This window comes from Hyperolius riggenbachi, chromosome 5, assembly GCF_040937935.1.
Source record: "Hyperolius riggenbachi isolate aHypRig1 chromosome 5, aHypRig1.pri, whole genome shotgun sequence".
In the NCBI taxonomy this organism is placed as follows: Eukaryota; Metazoa; Chordata; class Amphibia; order Anura; family Hyperoliidae; genus Hyperolius; species Hyperolius riggenbachi.
This window is the reverse complement of record NC_090650.1, coordinates 433,799,998-433,826,062: the sequence shown is the minus strand read 5'-3', so window position 1 is coordinate 433,826,062 and position 26,065 is coordinate 433,799,998. Positions and strand designations below refer to the sequence as shown.

At 48.7% G+C, this 26,065-nt stretch overlaps 1 protein-coding gene across 1 annotated transcript; it reads right to left on the bottom strand.

The window, feature by feature from the left end:
• Positions 1-1,822: 1,822 nt before the first annotated feature.
• LOC137517902 (E3 ubiquitin/ISG15 ligase TRIM25-like) lies at positions 1,823-24,090 on the bottom strand. Its single transcript, XM_068234980.1, has 2 exons — positions 24,010-24,090; positions 1,823-3,408 (listed from the first exon to the last, which is right to left on the bottom strand). The coding sequence occupies exons 1-2, from the start codon at positions 24,014-24,016 to the stop codon at positions 1,823-1,825; spliced, it is 1,593 nt and encodes a 530-aa protein (XP_068091081.1). The 5' UTR covers positions 24,017-24,090.
• Positions 24,091-26,065: the final 1,975 nt, after the last annotated feature.

Sequence of the window (26,065 nt, the reverse complement as noted above, 5' to 3'; positions counted from 1 at the left end):
AAATCCCATTGATTGAAACATCTCAGGTTTACACTTATTTACACTATATTTGGAGTACTGTTGCCATAATAAGACCTACAAACTCCCATCCTGCTGCAGGAGTAATTAGCTGCACAGAGCAGGAGTCAGTGTTACTCATTTCCAACACCTGGACTAATCCAGGAGCAAACCGTGACGGACACTTTCTGATAGGAACGCTGTGGAAAAACTTTTTATAGGCACATAAATACAAAGTAGCTGACAGTGTTTGCCATTACTTACAATACATAAAGGTGAATTAAAAGTATTGAGGTTTTCTCAGCAATAATAAAATCTCCCCTCAGGCTGCCATACATGATACAATCTGATTGTTGGATGGAGTGACCAGATTAAGGATATGATTGAATTTATATAAAATGTAAATATTCTGCTGACAGAAGATATTTTCATTGATCCTTTTCTCTCCAGAGAATCAGCTGAGACAAAGCTGGTTACCTGTGAGAGATGCTAATAACATTGCCAGATATGTCTGCAAAGAAATGGGCCTCATTCACCTGCCTGCAATAAAGTGTACCCAAGCTGAAGCTCAAGTACACAAAATCAGATACTTACCTAAAGAGAGGTAAGCCTCAGGATCGTGTTGAGGCGTCCCTCTCTATTCTGCTGTCCCCCATCGCTGAGCGACGCCTTCCAGAAAATTAGCAACAAGGCATTGTCGATTATCACATCGGGGCAGTACAACACCTCTTCCTAGTTCAACTGTGCACAATAGCCAACTGAGCCTGCATGCGCAGAAGCACAGAGCCCCGGGATCCATGCTACTGCGAATGCACAGGCTTGCATGCACTTGAAGTAGGAAGCGGAGCTGCGCGGTCCAGATGTGATAAGTAACAATGCCCTTTTGCTAATCTTCCGGGGAGGGGGGGGGGGGGGTAGCTCTCAGCAAGGAGGGCTTGTTAACGGAGGGCTTGTTACAACCAATGGAAGGCTCATTAGGATCCTGAGGCTTCCCTCTCTAAAATGGTAAATGCAGATTTTGAAACCATTCACCAACTGACACCCTCCATAGTTACAGGGGAACTCCAGGCTAAAGGTTTTCTAGTTTTGCTCAGCAAGGAGAAGGGTTAGACACTGTCAGGCTGTTATTGTAGTCTGTGTCCCTATTGTGCAGAGTATCCCCTTACTTCCTGTCATGTGACAGCAGCACCAGGGCAGAGAGGCAGGGGAATTCAAGTGTATGGTTGTCATGGGAACAGGTGATAAATCTTCAATGGTAACACTTTTCAGTGATGTCTGAGGTGGGAATTTGCTCTAACTTCCTAAGAGGTCTGTGAGACAGGAAGTGGTGAGAAATCCTCTCTTTGGGCTCACAGACAGCAATAAAAATAGGAGAAAATAGAAAAGTTCTTGTTACCTCACAAGTCAAAACAAAAAGATAAATAGTCAGGAGATATGGTAAGCAGCAGTATAGGCTGTATTTAATTCTACATTTTAATAAATGAAGTTTATTTTAAAGGGGAACTGAAGTAAGAGGTATACGGAGGCTGCCATATTTATTTCCTTTTAATCAATACCAGTTGCCTGGCAGCCCTGCTGGTCTATTTCTCTGCAGTAGTATCTGAATAACACCAGAAACAAGCATGCAGCTAGTCTTGTCAGATCTGACTTTAAAGTCTGAAACACCTGATCTGCTGCATGCTTGTTCAGGGGCTATGGCTAATAGTATTAGAAGCAGAGGATCAGCAAGGCTGCCAGGCAACTGGTATTGATTAAAAGGAAATAAATATGGCAGCCTCCGTATACCTCTTACTTCAGTTCCCCTTTAACAGCCCTGAATATTATCTCACCAATCCTGTTTGCTTCTCTTCCCACATAACTTTATAGAACCTTCTTCCACCAGTAATGCAGCATGGAGGGGCTCAGTGAAGTTTGCAGTGAAGGTGTGGAGGTGTCTGATCGGGACACACAGATCATAAAAGGACAGCTGCCCAGCCTCATAATCCAGATATATCCTGACTCTATTACTGGGGACATTGTCAGGTAACGGGATAACTTTACTGTCATGTCGCACATAACACTGATTATTATACCTGTACAGACACCAGGACTTGTGATTATATCCAATCAGTGACTGCCATCCTCTCCTGTCTATACTGGGGTAACACATTCCTACACCCCACCACTCTGATTTACTGACATCCACTTCCCAGTAATGTCGCCTTGAGAACCTCTGTCTGCTTAACACCTGAGCATATGTCTGAACTCTCTCTGGTGTTTGGGGGTAATTCTGACTGATATCTGACCTGCATACAATTTTCATATCATAATCTGATATATGTAGATAATTATGAGCCGTGTTTATATCCAGTAATATGTCCGTAGCCTCCTGTATGATGCAGCCTCCAGTTACCCCGGCTATTATATCAGATAACCCTGTGTATAATGTGTGTGAGATGAGAGCCACATCCAGATCCCGCCCATCATGTCTCTCTCTGTCCTCCTTATCCCCCTCCTCAGTGTCACACAAGTCACCTGTGTGTGATTCCTGTAAGACAGTCAGTGGGTCAGTCATGTTACACAGCTCCTCAATGTGACCCATCTTCCTGGACAGCTCGGCCTTCTTTATTTCCAGCTGCTGAATGAAATCAGCCAATGGCAGAGAAAGCTGCTCCTCCTGCCTGGAGACCTCTCTCAGGACTCTCTTCTCCAGGTCGTCCAGCTGTCTCCTGAGGTCTCTAAACAGGCCAGTGACTCTCTCTGTTACACCAGATGACTTTTCATGGACTATTCTTTTGTTCTCCTGCAGACTCTGGACTGCTTTCTCAGTCTCCTCTGTCTTAGTGATCAGTTCCTGCAGATCATTTCTTAGTTTCTGTTTCTTCTTCTCAGAGGCCTCATCCAGCGTCTCCACCTTGTGTCCCTGGTGGTCTCCATCCAGCCTGCAGGAGACACAGATACAGGCAGAGTCCACAGTGCAGTAATACTCCAATATCTTCTTATGGACAGAGCATTTCCTGTTCTCCAGGGAAGTGGTGGGGTCACACAAGACGTGTTCTGGTGACTTGCTGTGGACTCTCAGGTGATTGTCACACAGAGAAGCTTCACACATCAGACAGGACATAACAGCCGGTACAGGAGAGTGAATACAGTAAGTACAGAAGACTCCAGTCTCCTCCTGATCTGGCTGAGCAGAGCGGAAACTCTCCACAATGTTACACAATGTTATGTTCCTCTGCAGTGCCGGCCATTCCGGAAACTCTTCTCTGCAGTCAGGACAGGAATAAACTCCAGCCCCCTCCTGTGTATCCAACACCTGATCTATACAGAGCCGGCAGAAGTTGTGTCCACATCTCAGGGTCACAGGATCTGTATAAATGGTCAGACAGATGGAACAGTCCAGCTCCTTCCTCAGATCAGCAGACGCCATTCCTGACAGCAGAGGAGAGAAATGAAAGTCTGAGAAGTGCAGAAACTAGAGGGAGTCTCATATTTCCTGTACAGAAGGGTGGTGGAGAGAATCTCCCAGCCTCCCTGTACTACAAACATCTTACACTAAGTGCTCTCATATAATGAAAATCACAAACATAATTCAATTTTGCGATGTGATTTTTCTGCAATTGCATTTGTGATTTTTCTTTGGCTGCCTGCAACAGACGAAATTCACCGTGCAGGATGTTTACAGTCAGACAAAAGAAGAATGCACTAGTTTGAAAGGGTTCACACGATTTCTAGATTTTTAAAAGAGGTCCTTGTGCTTTGCACGCAATCGGAAAAGGATCACAAAACACAGCAAATTGCGTCTAGTATAAAAGAGCCAGAAGGAACAGAAATTTTCCTAAAAATCCCTTTAAAATATGAAATTCTGTGTTCTTAAAGTTAAATTCCAAGTCTACCAAAACAAGATAAATCAGTTCACCTCTTGCAGGGGCTAACAATAAACATGTATTCACTATGCTTACCTTATACTTAACTACTTCCCGACCGCCGTATAGACAAATGGCGGCCGGGAAGCTGACGCCGCAAGGACCGCCGTATAGACAAAATGCGGCGGTCCTTGTATGGGCGTGGGCGGAGCGATCGCGTCATCCGTGACGCGATCCTCCGCCGGGAGTCGGAAGCCTGGCATTTTGCCTCTGCTCGCCGGCCACTTAGCAGAGCCGGCGAGCGGAGGAATCCGTAACAATGGCCAATCAGAATGTATAAGGCACTTTGTTAAGTAAACAAAGTGCCTTATACGTGCTTCCTCCTCGCCTCGTGGTCTCATTGTTGCAGAGACCACTAGCGAGGAGGAAGCACTTTGTGAGTATACAGCACACACGTTTTTTTTTGCCTACAGCCCCCCTGATCTCCCACCCCAGGCCTCATACCCCCCCTGATCACCCCAGCAGACCCCTGCCAGCACCCTTGCACCCCTTTAAAAACCCCAACCCCCCCACCTATCACTAACTTTAAACGCTATCCCCTGCGTTAGGTCCCTAACTGCCTCCTAGTCACCCCTGATCCCCCCCCCCTACCTTTAGATCACCCCCAGACTCCATCCCAGACTACCCCCCTGTATACTGTATACATCTGTATACAGCTACCTTACCCTCTGATCCCCCTCTGATCCCCCTCTGATCACCTGTCTATCACCTGTCCATCACCCCTTGGCACCCCCACCCATCAGAGCAGACCCTAACTGCCCCGCGGGGGTAACCGATCACCTGCCCAGGCCCTCGATTGCCCTCATACCCCCCTTCTGATTACATCCCCTGCTCTTTGTTTACATCTGTCCTCCCCAGCAATCACTAACTGATCTGCGATCAGTAACCCCCTGTGTCTGCCTCTCATCAGATCAGGACTCAGTTTGCCCCGTGCAGGCTCCTGATCAACCCCCCACTCCCTCAAATCGCCCTCAGACCCCCCCCCCTAATCACCGTCCAAGTGCATTGTTTTTGACTGTGCTGCGCTTGTATTCGATTGTGCTGCGCTTGTATTTGATTGGGCTGCGATTGTATTTGATTGTCCCGTGATCTGCTTCGATTGTCCCGTGATTGTTTGATTGCCTGAGACCCCACTTCCCACCACACCCAACCCCACCCTCCCCCCCCCCCCCACCACACCCAACCCCACCCTCCCCCCACCACCTCCAACCACCACCTTCCGAGTGCATCAGATTTGCTTGTGCTGTGATTGGAGTCGATTGTGCTGTAATTGTATTTGATTGTCCCGTGATCGGCTTCGATTGCCCCGTGATTGTTTGATTGCCTGAGACCCCACTTCCCGCCACACCCAATCCCACCCTCCCCCCATCACCTTCCGAGTGCATCAGATTTGATTGGGCTGTGATTGGAGTCGATTGTGCTGTAATTGTATTTGATTGTCCCGTGATCGGCTTCGATTGCCCCGTGATTGTTTGATTGCCTGAGACCCCACTTCCCGCCACACCCAATCCCACCCTCCCCCCATCACCTTCCGAGTGCATCAGATCTGCTTGTGCTGTGATTGGAGTCGATTGTGCTGTAATTGGATTTGATTGTCCCGTGATTGTTTGATTGCCTCTGAGACCCCACTTCCCACCAACCCCAATACCTCTCAAATACTCCCTTTTTGCTAGGTAGGTGCTCTTTTTTTCTGGGTAGTCTCGGAGGAAAACCCCATAAATTTAGCAATCCAAAATGGCAAGAAGGGGGCTTTCCGATGACGAGGTATACAGGTATATGGACCAGTCAGATGAGTTCTTTTGGGAAGAATCATCCGTCGAATCTTCCGGGTCCAATTTTGAACCTGTAGAAAGCAGTGGTTCCCTGACCAAAACTGATGACGAGGCTATGGTCCCGGCTAGAGCCAGGCGTACCAGACCCCAAGTCGTTAGACCGCAGGTGGCGCAGGATCCGCCTCAAGGGCAGCAGGGTGGTGCTAGCGCTGTTGATAGTTTTCTTGGTGAGGCAGGCACCAGCAGCGCAGCATCTCCTGGACTTAGTGCCAGTGCTTCCGTAGACCCTGACGAAGTGGTGAGCGTCAGCATGGAAGTGGAAACTGGTACGGTGGCAAGTGCAGTAGTACCCCCGTCGCAGCCACCAAGAAGAAGACGGGCCCGTAGTACCCATAGACTCCCAGAGGTGCTGGCACAACCAGATTGGCAATCCCCTGATTCCGCCGCACCCGTAGTGCCCCCTTTCACCGCCCAGTCTGGAGTCCAGGTGGCGACAGCTCATCTAGGAACGGCCCTAGACTTTTTGCAGCTGTTCATCACCCAGGTTCTCCTGGACTTAATTGTGGTTGAGACCAATCGTAAAGCCACACAATTCATCACCGAGCACCCGGAGAGCATGTATGCCCAGCCTTTCGGGTGGAAACCAGTCCAAGTTTCCGACATTAAAATCTTTTTGGCCCTTATCCTTCACTTGGGACTAATGAAACAAAATGTATTGCGGTCGTATTGGTCTACGAACCCAGTACATCATGTTCCCTTGTACCCTGCTGCCATGTCCAGGACACGATTTGAGTCCATCCTGCGCTTCCTGCACTTCAACGACGACGAAACCTGTCTTGAAAGGGGAGACCCTGCTTATGACCGGCTCCACAAAATTCGGCCCCTCATAGACCACCTGTCCTCAACATTTGCAGATGCTTATATCCCTGAACAGAACATCTGCGTAGACGAGTCCCTCTTACGCTTTACCGGGCGCCTTGGCATCAAACAGTACATCCCAAGCAAGCGCGCCCGGTATGGGGTGAAACTGTATAAGCTCTGTGAAAGGGCCACAGGCTATACATGTCGTTTTAGGGTCTATGAGGGAAAAGACTCAAAATTGGAGCCGGTCGGATGCCCTGACTACCTGGGGAGCAGTGGAAAGGTTGTGTGGGACTTGGTGTCACCCTTGTTCCGGAAGGGGTACCATCTTTTTGTGGACAATTATTACACAAGTGTGGCCCTCTTTCAGCACTTAAAGTTAGAAGGAATCCGATGCTGTGGCACTGCGCGGCCTAGTCGCCAGGGCTTCCCCCAACGGCTCGTTACCACCAGACTTCAACGGGGGCAGAGGGCCGCCTTGCGTACTGAAGACCTGCTCGCGGTGAAATGGAAGGACAAGAGGGACGTTTACTTTCTGTCCACCATTCACACAGACACGACTGTCCAAATTCAACGGGCAACTAAGGTCATTGAAAAGCCCCTTGTCGTCCACGAATATAATGTCAACATGGGAGGGGTGGACTTCAATGACCAGAGGTTAGCGCCCTATTTAGTTACCCGGAAAACAAGACGCTGGTATAAGAAAGTGTCTTTTTATCTGATTCAATTGGCAGTTTACAACAGCTTTGTTCTCTACAGTAAGGCTGGGAGAACTGGATCTTTCCTCCAATTTCAGGAACAGATCATTCTGGACATCCTGTATCCAGGAGGTGCCAGGCCCCCCCCCCCCCCAGATGCAACTAGCCGACTGCATGGTAGGCATTACGCCTATCAGATTCCGTGTGCCCCAGGTCAACGCATCCGAAGAAAACGTTGTCGTGTCTGCAGCAGGACTGGAAGAAGGAATGACACCAGTTTTTATTGTCCCCGCTGTCCTGACCAGCCTGGCCTATGCGTAGGGCCGTGTTTTGAGAGGTACCACGAGCAGGTACACTATTAGAACCTAGGGAACTCCAGACACAGGAGTAGGCACACACTCAGTGGTCTTTTGCACATTGTCGCAGGGAGAGGAGAGGTAAGCTTGAAGACCAAACGGGTAAGCATAAAAGTGGGAAGAAGGATCGGTTTCCATGCTTGATATTGCTGATCTGTCCTGGATTGGCGATATAAGACGGCATGTTTGAATTTCCCTTGAGTGTGGACACCCCCGGTTTATATGTGATTTGGGCCGATGATGATGCTTTAATGCCACACAGAGTCATCTCTATTGGCAGGCATATTGCTGTATCCTACAGGCATAATGCTGTATACTAAAGTTCTGAGGCCCAGTCACATAAGTTGGTGGCTCACCCTGAGTGCAGGGTGGCACGGGGTGTCTCTCTCCTGAGGTTATCACTGCCATTGATGTGGAGGAAGATCTGCCATTGATGGGGAGCAAGGTATGTTTGCCGTTCATTTTTCCATTCAGCCCAGAGTGCATTACCCGTATACCCAATATAAGGAGTATAGCAGAAACTCCTAATACTGGCCATACATGTAATGATTGCAGAGACCCTAAAATGCCAGGACAGACTCCACAAATGACCCCATTTTGGAAAGAGGACACCCTAAAGTATTATGTGAGGTGCACAGTGAGTTCATAAAAGATTTTAATTTTTGTCACAAGTTAGCAGAATTTTTTTTTTTATTTTTTTTTAACAAAGTGTCATTTTCCGTTAACTTGTGACAAAAAATAAAATTTTCAATGACCTCACCATTACCCTCATGGAATACCTTGTTGTGTATTCTTTCCAAAATGGGGTCATTTGTGGGGTTTGTTAACTGTCCTGGCAAGTGGGCGGGGTGCTAAATTGTGAGCACCCCTGTAAAGCCTAAAGGTACTCATTGGACTCTGGGCCCCTTAGAGCAGTTAGGGTGCAAAAAAGTGCCACACGTGGTATTGCCGTACTCGGGAGAAGTAGTACAATGTGTTTTGGGGTGTATTTTTACACATACCCATGCTGGGTGGGAGAAATACCTCTGTAAATGACAATCTTTTGATTTTTTTACGCACAATTGTCCATTTACAGAGTTATTTCTCCCACCCAGCATGGGTATGTGTAAAAATACACCCCAAAACACATTGTACTACTTCTCCCGAGTACGGCGATACCACATGTGTGGCACTTTTTTGCACCCTAACTGCGCTAAAGGGCCCAAAGTCCAATGAGCACCTTTAGGATTTCACAGGTCATTTTGCGGAATTTGATTTCCAGACTCCTCCTCACGGCTTAGGGCCCCTAAAATGCCAGGGCAGTATAGGAACCCCACAAATGACCCCATTTTAGAAAGAAGACACCCCAAGGTATTCCGTTAGGAGTATGGTGAGTTCATAGAAGATTTTATTTTTTGTCGAAAGTTAGCGGAAAATAGATTTTTAATGTTTTTTTCACAAAGTGTCATTTTCCACTAACTTGTGACAAAAAATAAAATCTTCTATGAACTCACCATACTCCTAACGGAATACCTTGGGGTGTCTTCTTTCTAAAATGGGGTCATTTGTGGGGTTCCTATACTGCCCTGGCATTTTAGGGGCCCTAAACCGTGAGGAGTAGTCTGGAAATCAAATTCCGCAAAATGACCTGTGAAATCCTAAAGGTACTCATTGGACTTTGGGCCCCTTAGCGTACTTGGGGTGCAAAAAAGTGCCACACATGTGGTACCGCCGTACTCGGGAGAAGTAGTATAATGTGTTTTGGGGTGTATTTTTACACATACCCATGCTGGGTGGGAGAAATAACTCTGTAAATGGACAATTGTGTGTAAAAAAAATCAAAACATTGTCATTTACAGAGATATTTCTCCCACCCAGCATGGGTATGTGTAAAAATACACCCCAAAACACATTATACTACTTCTCCTGAGTACGGCAATACCACATGTGTGGCACTTTTTTGCAGCCTAACTGCGCTAAGGGGCCCAAAGTCCAATGAGCACCTTTAGGCTTTACAGGGGTGCTTACAATTTAGCACCCCCCAAAATGTCAGGACAGTAAACACACCCCACAAATGACCCCATTTTGGAAAGTAGACCCTTCAAGGTATTCAGAGAGGGGCATGGTGAGTCCGTGGCAGATTTCATTTTTTTTTGTCGCAAGTTAGAAGAAATGGAAACTTTTTTTTTTTTTTTTTTTTTTTTTGTCACAAAGTGTCATTTTCCGCTTACTTGTGACAAAAAATAATATCTTCTATGAACTCACTATGCCTCTCAGTGAATACTTTGGGATGTCTTCTTTCCAAAATGGGGTCATTTGGGGGGTATTTATACTATCCTGGAATTCTAGCCCCTCATGAAACATGACAGGGGGTCAGAAAAGTCATAGATGCTTGAAAATGGGAAAATTCACTTTTGGCACCATAGTTTGTAAACGCTATAACTTTTACCCAAACCAATAAATATACGCTGAATGGGGTTTTTTTTATCAAAAACATGTTTGTCCACATTTTTCGCGCTGCATGTATACAGAAATTTTACTTTATTTGAAAACTGTCAGCACAGAAAGTTAAAAAAATCATTTTTTTGCCAAAATTCATGTCTTTTTTGCTGAATATAATAAAAAGTAAAAATCGCAGGAGCAATCAAATCGCACCAAAAGAAAGCTTTATTAGTGACAAGAAAAGGAGCCAAAATTCATTTAGGTGGTAGGTTGTATGAGCGAGCAATAAACCGTGAAAGCTGCAGTGGTCTGAATGGAAAAAAAGTGGCCGGTCCTTAAGGGGTAGAAAGCCCTAGGTCCTCAAGTGGTTAAGCCTAGTACACACTAGCAATTTTGATGGATCAATTATTGGTCAATTTTACCACCTCCATGCAGTATGAGGGCCAAACAGATTTTCAATTCTATGCAGATTATATAGGTAAATGGTCATACTACATGGAGGTGGTAAAATTGACCAATGATTGATCCATCAAAATTGCTAGTGTGTACTAGGCATTAGAGTCTGAAGCCAAAATAATTTCCCATTTTTATTGCCCACTTATGTTAAGTAATAAGACCATAAGCTGATTCGCCGTAACAGCGCAGCAGAGTGAGGTTTTATCCTCCCAAAATCCCGGGGCAAAATTCCACGACCTTCCAAGTTGTGGATTTTGCTGCCCTAGGGAGGCAGAGCTTTGTGCTGTAGCTCTGCCTCTATTCCATTCAATCTCCACCTCTCCCCGCCCCTCTCATGTCTTCTTTCACTGAGAGGGCCAGGGAGAGGCGGAGATTGACTGGACTGGAGGCAGAGCTACAGCGCAAAACTCTGTCTCCTCCAGGAAGCGAGGGGAGAATTTTGTCCCGGGGATTTCAGGGGATAAAATCTGGTTCTGCCACGCTGTTGCGGCAAATCAGCTATGGTCTTATTGCTTAAAGAAAACCTGTAACAAAGAAAACGTCCCCTGGGGGGTACTCACCCCGGGTAGGGGGAAGCCTTCAGATCCTATTGAGGCTTCCCCTGTCCTCCTGTGTCCCACGGCGGTCTCGCTGCAGCCCTCCAAACAGCGGGGATGTAAATATTTACCTCCCCGGCTCCAGCGCAATATCCGCTCGGAGATAGGCGGAAATAGCCGATCTCCGTCGAGCTGCTCTACTGAGCAGGCGCAAGTCTCCTGCACCTGCGTAGTAGAGCAGACCCGACGGAGATCGGCTATTTCTGCCTCTGTCAGGAAAGCTGGAACAGTGCCCCCGCTGGAGCCAGGGAAGGCAAATAAATCAGCGCTTATCAGCCTTTTCGAGGGAGGATTCCGGGACACTTCAGGGGAGCCAGCGCTGGACTGCCTGCAGCTACAGGGGAGGGGGAAGCCCCATTAGAATCCAGAGGCTTCCCCCTCCCGAGATGAGTACCCCCCAGGGGACTTTTTTTTTTTTTTTTTTTTTATATATATACAGAGTCTCTCTCTAACATAAGTGGGCAATAAAAACAGGAAATTATTTTGGCTTCAGACTCTTTAACACAGCCATTCCACAGTTTTCCTGTTATTATAAACAGCCAGATGCCAGTGGATTATGGATCCTGAAGAATCAGTTGAGAACCACAACACATTAGACCGGGCCACTCCTCCACCTCTAGACCACCTTACTATGGTCACCCCCTCCCCCCCCCCCCCCAGCTAAATTCATACGCCAGAATTGCATATATCTTATTCTTCATGGTGAATAATGTCCACCTTTATTTTTAGATAACAAAAAGGGACCCCCTTCAAAACACACCCTGCCATACTCCTAGGTAGGTAGGTAGGTAGGTATGTATGTAGTCCTCGGTTAAAGAATCGCTTCTTCAAACTTCCCCCACGGAAATGACATTGCGACGGGATCGGGTCATTCGTAAGGTGGGGGGGGGGGGGGGTCTCAAATGCCTTGACCGATTTGAACAAAACATGGTATACAGATCCCTTACTACCTGGGATGATATGTTCTGGGGGTCTCATGCCCCCCTCCCCCTGCACTCCTGGGTGGAGCTACAAATGGCAAATCGGATTTCACCCATTCATGTCAATGGAAAAGACTGCCATTCTCACAGTAATCAAGCCAGAGTCCCCACACTTGGCACAGTTGGTCACTTGGTGACCGAGGTTACAAATCCAGGAAAAGTGGGCGGATCATGAAACAGCCAATCAAATTTAAGACATTTATTTTAAATGGGAAAATGTAAACTGCAGCCATTCTTACACTGTTAATCGCAGGGTTCTCAAACTTGGCACACTTGGCCACTGGGTGACTGGGATTAATATTCAGTGGGTGGAGCCTACAACAGCCAATCAAAATTATCCTGTTGATTTTCAAGAGGAATATTTAAACTGCTGCCATTCTTGCACTGTTAATGGCAAAGGCTTCATGCTTGTTACAGTTGTTCATTGGGTGACTGGGGTCCAAATTCACTAAAGGGGCGGGGCCGCAAACAGCCAATCAGATTTCCTTGGTGGATAAACTGCTTCCATTCACACAATTTTGATGCTAGGAACCCAAAAGCTCACAAACTTGGTCACTCATTGAGTGACTGTGTGTCAAGGTTACAAAAAGTGGGCGTAGGCAAATACAAATTTCACTGGCAAAATGTAAACAGCCCTTCTTCACTGTTAAATGCAAAGTTGTCAAACTTTGCACAGTTGGTGACTAGGGTTCATATTCAGAAACGTGCGTGGAGCCTAAAAAAAGCCAATCAAAAATTCACCTATTGATTTTCAAAGGTGAATATTAAAGGGAAGGTCCAGGGGAACATTGAAAAAAATAAAAATCCCTATCCACTTACCTGGGGCTTCCTCCAGCCCGTGGCAGGCAGGAGGTGCCCTCGCCGCCGCTCCAGAGGCTTCCGGTCGTCTTCGGTGGCCGACCCGACCTGGCCAGGCCGGCTGCCAGGTCGGGCTCTTCTGCGCTCCATGGCCGGGCTCTTCTGCGTCCCACGCGGGCGCGCTGACGTCATCGGACGTCCTCCGGGCTGTACTGCGCAGGCGCAGAACTACTGCGCCTGCGCAGTACAGCCCGGAGGACGTCCGATGACGTCAGCGCGCCGGCGTGGGACGCAGAAGAGCCCGGCCATGGAGCGCAGAAGAGCCCGACCTGGCAGCCGGCCTGGCCAGGTCGGGTCGGCCACCGAAGACGACCGGAAGCCTCTGGAGCGGCGGCGAGGGCACCTCCTGCCTGCCACGGGCTGGAGGAAGCCCCAGGTAAGTGGATAGGGATTTTTATTTTTTTCAAGAGTTCCCTGAACCTTCCCTTTAAAATTGCTGACATTCTTGTGCTGTTAATGGCACAAGTCTCAAACCTGATACAGTCAGTCATTGGGTGACTGGGGTCCAAATTCAATAAAGCGGGTGGAGCCACAAACAGCTAATTAGATTTGGTAGATTGATTTCAGCCATTCTGTTATTGGCAGGGTTCTCAAACTTGACACAGTTGCTCACTGGATGACTGGGATTAAATATTCTGGAAAGTGGGTGGAGCCTACAACAGCCAATCAAAATTCACATTGATTTTCAAGGGGAATATTTACATTGCTACCATTCTTACACTCTTAATGGCAGAGGCCTCAAATCTGGTACAGTCAGTCATTGGGAGACTGGGGTTTAAACTCTGAAAAGGGGGCGGGCCACAAACAATCAGATTTGTTTAATTTCAATGGGAAAATGCAACTTATTGATGCCAAGGACCCCAAAGCTCATAAACTTGGTCACTGAGTGACAGTATGTCAAGGTTAGAAATAGTGGGCAGAGCCAAAAAACAACTAACTTTTTAAATGGGAAAATATAAACTGCAGCCATTCTTACAATGTTAATGGCAGGGTTCTCAAAGTTTGCACAGTTGGTCACTGGGTGACTGGGATTAATATTCACAAAAATGGGTGGAGCCAACAACAGCCAATCAAAATTCACCTGTTGATTTTCAAGGGGAATATTTAAATTGCTGCTATTCTTACACGGTTAATAGTTAATAGCAGATGCCTCAAACCTGGTACAGTTGGTCACTGGGTGACTGGGGTTCAAATTCGGAAAGGTGTCGGAGCCACAAATAGCCAATCAGATTTGATTCATTTCAATGGGAATATACAAATGATTGATACCAAGGACCCCAAATCACATAAACTTGGTAATTGAGTGACTGTATGTCAAGGTTAGAAAAAGTGGGCGACGCCAACAACCTAATTTTTTACATGGCAGGGTTCCCAAACTTGGCACAATTGGACACTGGGTGACTTGGATTAATATTCAGAAAAGTGGGTGGAGCCTACAACAGCCAATCAAAATTCACCTATTGCTTTTGAAGGGTAATATTTAATTGCTGCATTTCTTGCACTATTAATGGCACAGGCCTCAAACCTGGTACAGTTGGTCATTGGTTAAAGGGAATGTCCAAGCAAAATATAAAAATGAGTTTCACTTACCTGGGGCTTCTACCAGCCCCATGCAGCCATCCTGTGCCCTCGTAGTCACTCACTGCAGCTCCAGTCCCCCGCTGGCAGCTTGCCGACCTTGGAGGTCAGCGGGCCGCATTGCGTACATTTTTACGCATTCCCGCTAGTGCAGGGACATTAACACATACATTTTTACGCGTTACTAGTTCAATGCGTAAAAATGTACGCATTGAACCAGTAACCTGTAAAAATGTATGTGTTAATGTTCCTGCACTAGTGGGAATGCGTAAAAATGTACGCAATGCGGCCCGCCGACCTCCAAGGTCGGCAAGCTGCCAGCGGGGGACTGGAGCAGCAGTGAGTGACTACGAGGGCACAGGATGGCTCCATGGGGCTGGTAGAAGCCCCAGGTAAGTGAAACTCTTTTTTTTATTTTGCTTGAACCTTCCCTTTAAAAAGAACCCAAGGTTAACCTTGGGTCAAAATCCTGTACAGGCAGAGGTGCCATAGAACCAGTGGTCCAGGTACACCACTGGATTGTTGAACATACAGTGTTTGTACATCCTCTTTTTCATGCCCTGACCCCCCCCCCCCCTTCCCGTGGCTGACCACTTGTTCTTTCCCTTCCCCCACTTTCACAAACCCACTCCCCCTTCTACCCCCCCAGTATCCCCTACCAATCGGGCAGGCGAGCGCCATATTGCACTACATCGTATGCATGTCCTCATACGCATGCGTATATCCCTATATGTGCGTAAAATATTATGCAAGCGCACAGTAAACCTCATTGCACCCCACCACTTGCCCTTACCCAAAATGGCCTCCACAGGCCCCGCACACTAAGTACACATGCCCATGACTAAAGAGCGCATTTTCATGACAGGAAAGTCTGAAGAAAAGCCTGATTGGTTAATTGATCCCTATTTACATATAAAAACATCCTCTGTCGGCGATTCATTTACAGAGGCACTTTGCTTTTTACTAGACCTGCATGAGAGAAGCTTCCTTTTATCACCATACCACCTTGATTGTATTTAATTATAAGGGGTTACAAGGACAAATGGTTGAAGAAGGCCTACAAATGGGTCAAAAACTCAGATCATAGACAATTAATAAGGAAGAAAACGAGGGGAGGATGAAAGAGCTGGAGCTGGCTTTGGGCCGGTTGATCACCAGTTTCAATGACCAGGGTGGCCAGCTCGACCGGATTCTCCAACGCCACTGGCACATTTTGAGTAATGATGCCTCAGTGAAAGAATTTGTACCCACGAGACCACAGATCAATCACTTATTACTTTATACACGTTACTTCTGCTATTCCCATTCTCATACTGGCCCTTATCAGCACTAATCTCCCCCACTGCAACCTATCCCACAACCTGTGCAATGAACAATGGGCATAAATCTGCTAGCATGCTTTATCCCAGATATGCCTCCATCCCACCATGTGTGTCCTTCCCATCAGATTAGATTGTAAGCCTCATGGTGGGAATACACGGTTCATTTTTGAGGTGATTAGATGGTTAGATAATTTCCGACATGTACGATCTCCCGTTCGATCGTTTCGCCGCGTGATTCCTGATAGAAGTGAATGGAAAAAGATAGGAAAAACGAGCAGAAGATAAGAGAATCGAGCGGCAAAAATTGATCGAGCAGCGAATCGAGCGGGGAAAAAAAAAAGCGAACAGTTTATGCCCACCATTATATTGTGACCCCCTGCCCCCAAGCTAAAGTGTCCCATTCCAACTGGTTCCTCCAAGATCATTATTGATTCTTACAGTGCCATGACCTTTTGTACAATAATATTGTACAGAAGATCATGGCCCTGTACGAATCCAATATAATAAAACGTGTGTGTGTGTGTGTGTGTGTGTGTGTGTTTTTCCAGACTTGACATTGTGCAGTCTGAGAACCTCATTGCATTGTGGAAACATAACAGCTTTTTCCAACTGCCAAGCAAGCATCTCCCTGTGTGCATATACTTCGGACAGTGGTGGGGGAACGGGTGAGCAGGACGCATCAGAATGCGCGGTGCCGGGGTTTAACAACCGTGGCCTAGCGCCCATTATAACGGGTGGGCCTCTTTACTAGTCAATAATAACCTCTAATAATCTGGGAGGAACCAGTTGGAATGGGACACTTTAGCTTGGGGACAGGGGGTCACAACCCCCAAAAATATTGTAAGTATTGGCGGTTTTGGGAGAAGCTACATAATAGGATTAACCCCAGTAGTTTTGTGGTTCTGAAGTATCCCCCATGCTATCAGTCCTGCCCCCCCCCCAACTCAGCACCCCTCTTAACATTTGGGGAAAAAAAAAAAAAAAAAAAAAAAAAAAGAGAAGAGACACCAAGACCCACCCCTGCCACACAATTACTCATGCCCAAACTTGCATGTGGCACGCCACCACTATACAGTTCCCTGGGGTTTAGTGCCCCCCCCCCCCCCCCTTTAATATTTTCCTGGTGTCTAGTAGAGATGGCCCGAACAGTTTGCCGGCGAACTGTTCCAGGCGAACTTTCCTGGAAGTTCGGTTCGCCCCCATAATGCTCCATTAGGGTCAATTTTGACCCTCTACATCACAGTAAGCAGACACAGGGTAGTCAATCAGGCTACACTCCCTCCTGGAGCCACTCCCCCCCCCCCTTATAAAAGGCAGGCACCGCCGGCCATTTTACTCACTCGTGTGCCTGCAGTAAATAGAGAAGGGACAGCTGCTGGCAGACTCTGATAGGGAAAGATTAGTTAGGCTCTTGTAGGCTTCTTAGCTTGCTCCTGGCTGATTCTTATTGCTAAAATAGCACACCACAACGCTTATCTTGTTCTTGTGATCTATTTTTTTTTCTGTGTGTCCCACTGACACTTGTGTTGCATAGACAGCCTTACTAATTCATACTGTGTGTGTGCCACTGCCAGGCCCAGCACATTCAGTCACTACCTGTGTGTGACAGGTGCACATTGTTGTAATACCCATTACTGCATATACATACCTACCTGTTCAAAGTGCACCCAACTACCTAAGTGAGCGCACGCAGTGTGACTGTGCCTGTCCGCTACCAGTCTGTGTGACAGGTGCACGTTGTTGTAATACCCAGTACTGCATATACCTACCTACCTGTTCACAGTGCACCCACCTACCTACATGAGCGCACGCAGTGCGATATACCACTCCGTGCATACCTGTTAACTGCACATTGTATTAGTCAAGTCAGTGCATACCTTTCACTTCATCCCCCCCCCGATATGGACACAACAGACAAAACAGGCAGAGGAAGGCCACCCGGCAGGTCTGTGCGAGGTCATGTTGATGTGATTTCGTGCGGCCCTCGCCCAAAGTACAGTTCTCAGAAGAAGGCACGTCCCATAAACTCCCAAGATTGTCTGGACGTGCTTGACTATTTAACACAGAACACCTCATCTTCAGCAGCCACCAGCGCTACTACTAGCAACACTTCTGCTGCATTTGACACTTCACAGAAGATATTTGGTGGGGAAATCACTGATGCACAGCCATTCTTGTTACAACCAGATGAAGGCGCTAAGCAAGTTACAGTACCTCATATGTCTGAGTTAGGCGGCGACACTATGGACGTAACGTGTGAAGATGATGAAGTACCTGCTGTTGGTGCAGTTTATGAGGTGTCTGAGGCAAGCGAAGCTGGGCAGGATGATTATGATGTTGACGATGATACGGATCCCACGTATGTTCCCAATAGAGGAGATAAACAGGGGGACAGTTCAGAATGGGAGTCAGAGAGGAGTAGGAGGAGACGAGTTGCTGAAAGAAGCAGGGGGAGCTCGTCGCCAGAAACAGCTGGTGGCAGTGTCCGGTGCCATGTATCGCCACCTATGGACAGCCAGCCAACACGCCCTTCAATGTCAGCTTCTGATGCCACCATAGTGCCATCACCCCAGGGGGGCTCAGCGGTTTGGAAATTTTTTAGTGTGTCTGCCTCAGATCGGAGCAAAGCCATCTGTTTTCTCTGCCTCCAAAAATTGAGCTGTGGAAAGGCCAACACTCACGTAGGGACAAGTGCCTTACGAAGGCACCTGCAGAAAAGGCACAAAATGCAAAAGCAGCACACAAAAGAAAAGCCACCCTCCTCCTCTTCCTCCTTCAGGTGCAGCAACTTCAGCCGCTTTCTCCCTTGCACCTTCACAGCCACTCTACTCCACTCCGCCTCTGCCCTTGAGCGGTGCCTGCTCTTCTGCCACGGCAACCAGGTGTCTGTGAAGGAAATCTTTGAGCGGAAGAAGCCAATTTCTGCCAGTCACCCCCTTGCCCGGCGTCTGACAGCTGGCTTGGTGGAACTGTTAGCTCGCCAGCTGTTACCATACAAGCTGGTGGACTCTGAGGCCTTCTGTAAATGTATGGCCATTGGGACACTGCAGTGGAAGATGCCAGGCCGCAATTATTTCTGTAAAAAGGCGATACCCAAACTGTACCGTGAAGTGGAGAGGCAAGTGGTGTCATCTCTGGCACACAGCGTTGGGTCAAGGGTCCACCTGACCACGGATGGCTGGTCTGCCAAGCACGTTCAGGGCCGCTACATTACTTACACAGCCCATTGGGTCAACCTGGTGACCGATGGCAAGCAGGGAGTACGTGGCTGTGCAGCAGCCCAACTTGTGACACCTCCACGGCTTGCAGGCAGGCCTCCTGCCACCTCCTCTCCTTCTCCTCCTGCTACATCCTCTTCACTGTCATCCTCCTCCTTGGCTGAGTGGCAGTTCAACTCTAGTGGTGCTGCCATCTCTCCAGCTACACAGCCCCATCTCCCCAGGGCCTATGCTGCATGTCAGGTACGACGGTGTCACGCCATCCTAGACATGTCTTGCCTCAAAGCGGAGAGTCACACTGGACCAGCTCTCCTGGCTGCTCTTAACAAACAGGTGGATCAGTTGCTGACCCCGCACCGGCTGGAGATCGGTAACGTGGTGTGTGACAACGGCAGCAATCTCCTTTCCGCTTTGAATTTGGGAAAGCTGACACATGTACCCTGCATGGCACGTGCTGAATCTAGTCATTAAAAGATTTGTGTCAAAGTACCCAGGTTTAGAGGACGTCCTGAAGCAGGCCAGGAAGTTGTGTGGGCATTTCAGGCGGCCCAACAACTGGACACTGATGCAAAATGCATGCAGGCTCTTGCGCCCATTTGAGGAGGTGACCAACCTGGTGAGTCGCACTGAAGGTACCATCAGCGACTTGATCCCCTACGCTTACTTTCTGGAGCATGCCGTGCGTAGAGTGGTGGATCAAGCTGTGGAGGAGCGTGAAGAGGAACAGTTACGGCAGGAACAGTCGTGGGAGCAGTTTTCATCATAATCAGATGTTTCCTCAACACCTGCGGCAGCAGAGAAGGGGGGGGAGGAGGAAGAGGAGTCAGACTCCGATAATGAGGAAGGTGTTTCTTTGGAGGAGGAGGCGGTAGAAGAACAACCGCATCAGGCGTCACAGTGGGCTTGTGCTGCTCGACGTTCCCGTGGTATTGTTCGTAGCTGGGGGAGGAGGAGGACTTACCTGACGTCACTGAGGAAGAGCAAGAGGAGATGGATAGTACGTCTGGATCCAACTTTACGCAGATGGCTTCTTTCATGCTGTCCAGCCTGTTGAGGGACCCCCGTATAAAAAAAAAAAAAAAAAAACTCAAGGGGAATGAGCTGTACTGGGTGGCCACGCTACTAGACCCTCGCTATAGGCACAAAGTGGCGGACAGGTTACCAACTCACCTGAAGGCAGAAAGGATGCAGCACAAGCTGCCACTATTCTTTACAATGCGTTTAAGGGTGACGTCACAGCACAACGAAATAAAGGTACCACTGCCAGTAATCCTTCTCCCATGTCCACGCAGGCAAGGACAGGACGCTCCAGCGATCTCATGGTGATGTCGGACATGCGGACATTCTTTAGTCCAATGCCTCACCTTAGCGTTTCCGGATCCACACTCCACCAACGCCTCGACCGGCAGGTAGCCGACTACCTGGCCTTAAGTGTGGATGTAGACACTGTGAGCAGCGATGAACCCTTGGACTACTGGGTGCGCAGGCTTGACCTGTGGCCAGAGCTGTCACAATTTGCCATCCAACTTCTGTCTTGCCCTGCCGCAAGCGTCCTGTCAGAAAGGACTTTCAGCGCATCTGGAGGCATTGTCACTGAGAAGAGAAGTCTCCTAAGTCACAAAAGTGTACCTCACCTTTATCAAAATGAATGAGAAATGGATCCCGGAGGGCTACTGCCCGCCCGAAGACTAAGTCAGTCCCCACACACAGCATCTCTGCCTGCACACCGTGTGACTGCCTGCCTGCCCCAAGACTAAGTCGCTCCCCACACAGCACCTCTGCCCGCAGGCCACTTGACTGACTTTTCCGCCACCACCAACAGGGTCCACCAGGACTCCAGGCAGATTCCTGAAATTTTTACTTCTATGCTGAAGAAAAAAGACAAAGATCTGGGCACCTTCCGTTGGGTTTATTGTGCGGGCTCCAGTATCAGCAGACATCAACACATAGATGTATCCATCAACAGTGGTGGTGAGGTGGAAGTGGACAGCGGACGGCAGCAAAAGGGGTGAGATATAATTTAGCCTCTATACACTCGCACTAGCTCACATAAACTCACCAGGAGTGCCACTCACAGAACTTTTCTCTACCATATAGGATTCCTGAATTTTTTAGGCTGCTGCTAGCAGCGGCCGCTATAATAATTTTTCTGGTGCGTGTACATGCCTGCCTATTTTTTCTGGCTGCAGTGCAGCTGCAACAAAACAAAAGGCATGTACATGTGCCCATCCCCCTTCGTGATCATTACCTTGCCGCGGTGAAGGGGCTTGCATATCACAATGAAGCAATGACCGCTGGCTATATGAGTGTCTCTGGGGGAGTGGCACACCAAAGATAATAAGGTCGTTGCTTCATTGTGGTCAGACCAAATTTGATCAGCTGGACAGTCACTGTTCTGTCATTCAGCTACCTCAGCCCGCCGACCATACGGGCTGGAAAGCCGCCATCACCTGCATTCTCGTCATGGTGCGCACCAGTCCAGCATGGCCGTCACTACACAAACAGCTGTTTGCAGTCACTGCATACCTTTCACTGCATCTTTGACTGCACATTGTATTATACCTGGCAGTCAGTGCATACCTTTCACTTGAATGGATGGCAGATTTGCCCTCCATAACAGATTCTCGCCTCCTTGAGGAGGTGACCAACCTGTTGAGTCGCAGTGAAGGCACCATCAGACTTGCCCTCCAAAACAGATTCTCGTTAAAGGATTTAAGGTTGATTCATTTCACATCTACAGCAGGGCCTCAAAAGTCCTCCTGTATTGTTATTTTTGGTCACTACCTCGGGACGTGCATGCCATGCCTGCTGCCTTCCTTCCTTGGATGTGCGGTGGTGGTAGCCGTTTCTTAGGCTGCAACTCTGGACCGGAATCGAACCCCGATTCCCCAGCCATTACCTGTGGTCACTCGCAATGGCAGACTTGCCCTCCATAGATTCTCGTTGCAGGTACTGAACAGCAAGCAGAACAAGTATTTAGAAAAATAGATGTAAGCTTTAACAATGGTAGAGAAAGAACCATTGAAAGTGGATAAGGCAGTCAGACATTACCTGACATCACTGAGTGAGGAAGAGCAATCTCGCCAGGGTGCGCATCACTCCAGCACGGCCGTCACTACGCAAACAGCTGTTTGCGGTGCGTTACACATTGAGTTTGGTGTGTCAGTGTGAAGCAGTACTCTAATTACACTCCCTGATTGATGCATACACATGCAAGATGTTTTAAACCACTTTAGGCCTGCAATTTAGCATTCAATGTGATTTTTGCCCTTAAAAAGCTGCTTTGCGTTAAATCCGGATTTTTCCCCGGGACTTTTGGCGTCTATCCCACTCCGCCATGCCCCCTCCAGGTGTTAGACACATGTTTTCCATCACTTTTGTGGGCAGCATAATTTTTTCTAGTTTTCCAAGTCCGCCTCCCCATTGAAGTCTATTGCAGTTCGCGAAAGTTCGCGCGAATCAAACTTTTGCGGTAAGTTCCCGAACCGGGTTCGCACACCTAAAATCGGAGGTTCAGGCCATCTCTAGTGGCCCGCTCCCTCACCTAAACATTTCCCTGGTGTCTTTTGGCCCCCTCCCCTATATGAGTCTCTGGTATTTAGTGGTCTCCTCCTCCCCTATACAGGGTCTAGTGGTTCCCCTCCACTATACAGTTCCCTGGTGTCTATTGCCCCCCCCCCCCACAATTTAGCTTCCCAGGTAATGTTGTGTGGCCCCTCCATCCTCTACTCCCCCACCCCAGCTTATATATAGAGGAAGCAAGTGAAAGAATCACAGCTACTCTAGCACATATACTGTGCCATATACCCTGCTGTATATGCTGGGCTGAGAGGTGTGTCCAGTGCTGTGCTGTGAATGGAGGAGGGGGGTGCCATATACTCAGTCCAACATATACAGCAGGGGATATGGCACCCCCATTCACAGCACAGCACTGGGGCACTCCTCTCAGCCCAGCATATACAGCAGGGAGGTGTGCCCCAGTGCTGTGCATGGGAGAGGGGGGGGGGGGTGCAATATACCCTGCTGCATGTACTGGGCTGAGAGGTGTGCCCTAGTGCTGTGAATGGGAGAGGGGGGGGGTGCAATATACCCTGCTGCATGTACTGGGCTGAGAGGTGTGCCCTAGTGCTGTGCTGTGAATGGGGGAGAGAAGTAAAGGAGAGAATGATAAATATATTAGGTACTTATCCGTTAGCCGGGCGCATCCGGCAGGTGGCGCTGTTGTAGCGAATTTGGATGCACTGTTGTATCTAATTTGTATCTAATTCCATTCATAGTTACTGAACGTAGTACTGTGTGAATGGAAGCGCCGCAGGTGGCGCTAATTACATTGTTGATACGCACGATACAGTGTGTTAATGGCAAGGAATATACATTGTATTTGAAGTGGCCGGAATGAAAATGAAGGCGGCGGCAATGTAACACATGAAGCCGCCGCCGCCTTCGTCTGTTCTCCCCCTTTGCCCTCTCGCTTCTATACAACACTGCCAGCTGGGGGGGACACGCGTGTCCCCCCACAGTCGTTCGTCGCAAGGAAACAAGCAGGCTTCCCTGCCGCGACGAACGACTCTGGGGGGACACGCATGTCCCCGCAGGCTGGCAGCATTGTATACAAGCGAGAGGGCAAAGGGGGAGAACAGACGGCGGCGGCGGCTTCATGTGTTACATTGCCGCCGCCTTCATTTTCATTCCGGCCACTTCAAATACAATGTATATTCCTTGCCATTAACACACTGTATCGTGCGTATCAACAATGTAATTAGCGCCACCTGCGGCGCTTCCATTCACACAGTACTACGTTCAGTAACTATGAATGGAATTAGATACAAATTAGATACAACAGCGCATCCAAATTCGCTACAACAGCGCCACCTGCCGGATGCGCCCGGCTAACGGATAAGTACCATATATTATTACATCAGTGGCGGTGACGCTTCTATTATAAGGCAGTGTGCAGTGGGGGAAGACCCAGACACCCCTCCCATACTCACTCAGCATAATGCCTCTGTCTCCCGGCCGTTACACACAACAAGCTCCTCCAGCACACGTGCTACACATAGCCGCCTATTCATATATCCCGCGGGAGGAGGGGTCTGGTCACATGACTGGGTGATGGACGTGTCCTCAATGCGGAGGGGTGTGGCCTCCTCTCTATAGCTAGGAAGGCAGTGCTGGGCTACAGGAACATGGCCGCCGCTGCTGATTAGAGCAGAGCAGGCAGCTTGTTCTCTAGTGGCAGCTGCGCGGCATGCAAATGACCCCTGAGACGTCATGCCAGACAGTGCTTGCCAATGGCCGATCTACCCAGGAGGAGGATCCTATGGCAGAATGAGAGGCTGATCTGCTAGTGATGTCTGCATTACTGTTGGATGGATCTCCTCTGTGATGGGAACAGCTCCTGGTGTGGAGACAAATCCCTGTGTCCTCCTGCTGCTGCCCCATCCCTGCCTCTCCTACTGCTCATAGCTACAGCTGTGTAATATATACTGTATCCCTGTGTCCTCCTGCTGCTGCCCCATCCCTGCCTCTCCTACTGCTCATGGCTACAGCTGTGTAATATATACTGTATCCCTGTGTCCTCCTGCTGCTGCCCCATTCCTGCCTCTCCTACTGCTCATGGCTACAGCTGTGTAATATATACTGTATCCCTGTGTCCTCCTGCTGCCCCATCCCTGCCTCTCCTACTGCTCATAGCTACAGCTGTGTAATATATACTGTATCCCTGTGTCCTCCTGCTGCTGCCCCATCCCTGCCTCTCCTACTGCTCATGGCTACAGCTATGTAATACATACTGTATCCCTGTGTCCTCCTGCTGCCCCATCCCTGCCTCTCCTACTGCTCATAGCTACAGCTGTGTAATATATACTGTATCCCTGTGTCCTCCTCCTGCTGCCCCATCCCTGCCTCTCCTACTGCTCATAGCTACAGCTGTGTAATATATACTGTATCCCTGTGTCCTCCTGCTGCTGCCCCATCCCTGCCTCTACTACTGCTCATGGCTACAGCTGTGTAATACATACTGTATCCCTGTGTCCTCCTGCTGCCCCATCCCTGGCTCTCCTACTGCTCATAGCTACAGCTGTGTAATATATATACTGTATCCCTGTGTCCTCCTGCTGCTGCCCCATCCCTGCCTCTCCTACTGCTCATAGCTACAGCTGTGTAATATATACTGTATCCCTGTGTCCTCCTCCTGCTGCCCCATCCCTGCCTCTCCTACTGCTCATAGCTACAGCTGTGTAATATATACTGTATCCCTGTGTCCTCCTGCTGCTGCCCCATCCCTGCCTCTACTACTGCTCATAGCTACAGCTGTGTAATATATACTGTATCCCTGTGTCCTCCTGCTGCTGCCCCATCCCTGCCTCTCCTACTGCTCATAGCTACAGCTGTGTAATATATACTGTATCCCTGTGTCCTCCTGCTGCTGCCCCATCCCTGCCTCTCCTACTGCTCATGGCTACAGCTGTGTAATATATACTGTATCCCTGTGTCCTCCTCCTGCTGCCCCATCCCTGCCTCTCCTACTGCTCATAGCTACAGCTGTGTAATATATACTGTATCCCTGTGTCCTCCTGCTGCTGCCCCATCCCTGCCTCTACTACTGCTCATAGCTACAGCTGTGTAATATATACTGTATCCCTGTGTCCTCCTGCTGCTGCCCCATCCCTGCCTCTCCTACTGCTCATAGCTACAGCTGTGTAATATATACTGTATCCCTGTGTCCTCCTGCTGCTGCCCCATCCCTGCCTCTCCTACTGCTCATGGCTACAGCTGTGTAATATATACTGTATCCCTGTGTCCTCCTCCTGCTGCCCCATCCCTGCCTCTCCTACTGCTCATGGCTACAGCTGTGTAATATATACTGTATCCCTGTGTCCTGCTGCTGCTGCCCCATCCCTGCCTCTACTACTGCTCATGGCTACAGCTGTGTAATATATACTGTATCCCTGTGTCCTCCTGCTGCTGCCCCATCCCTGCCTCTCCTACTGCTCATAGCTATAGCTGTGTAATATATACTGTATCCCTGTGTCCTCCTGCTGCTGC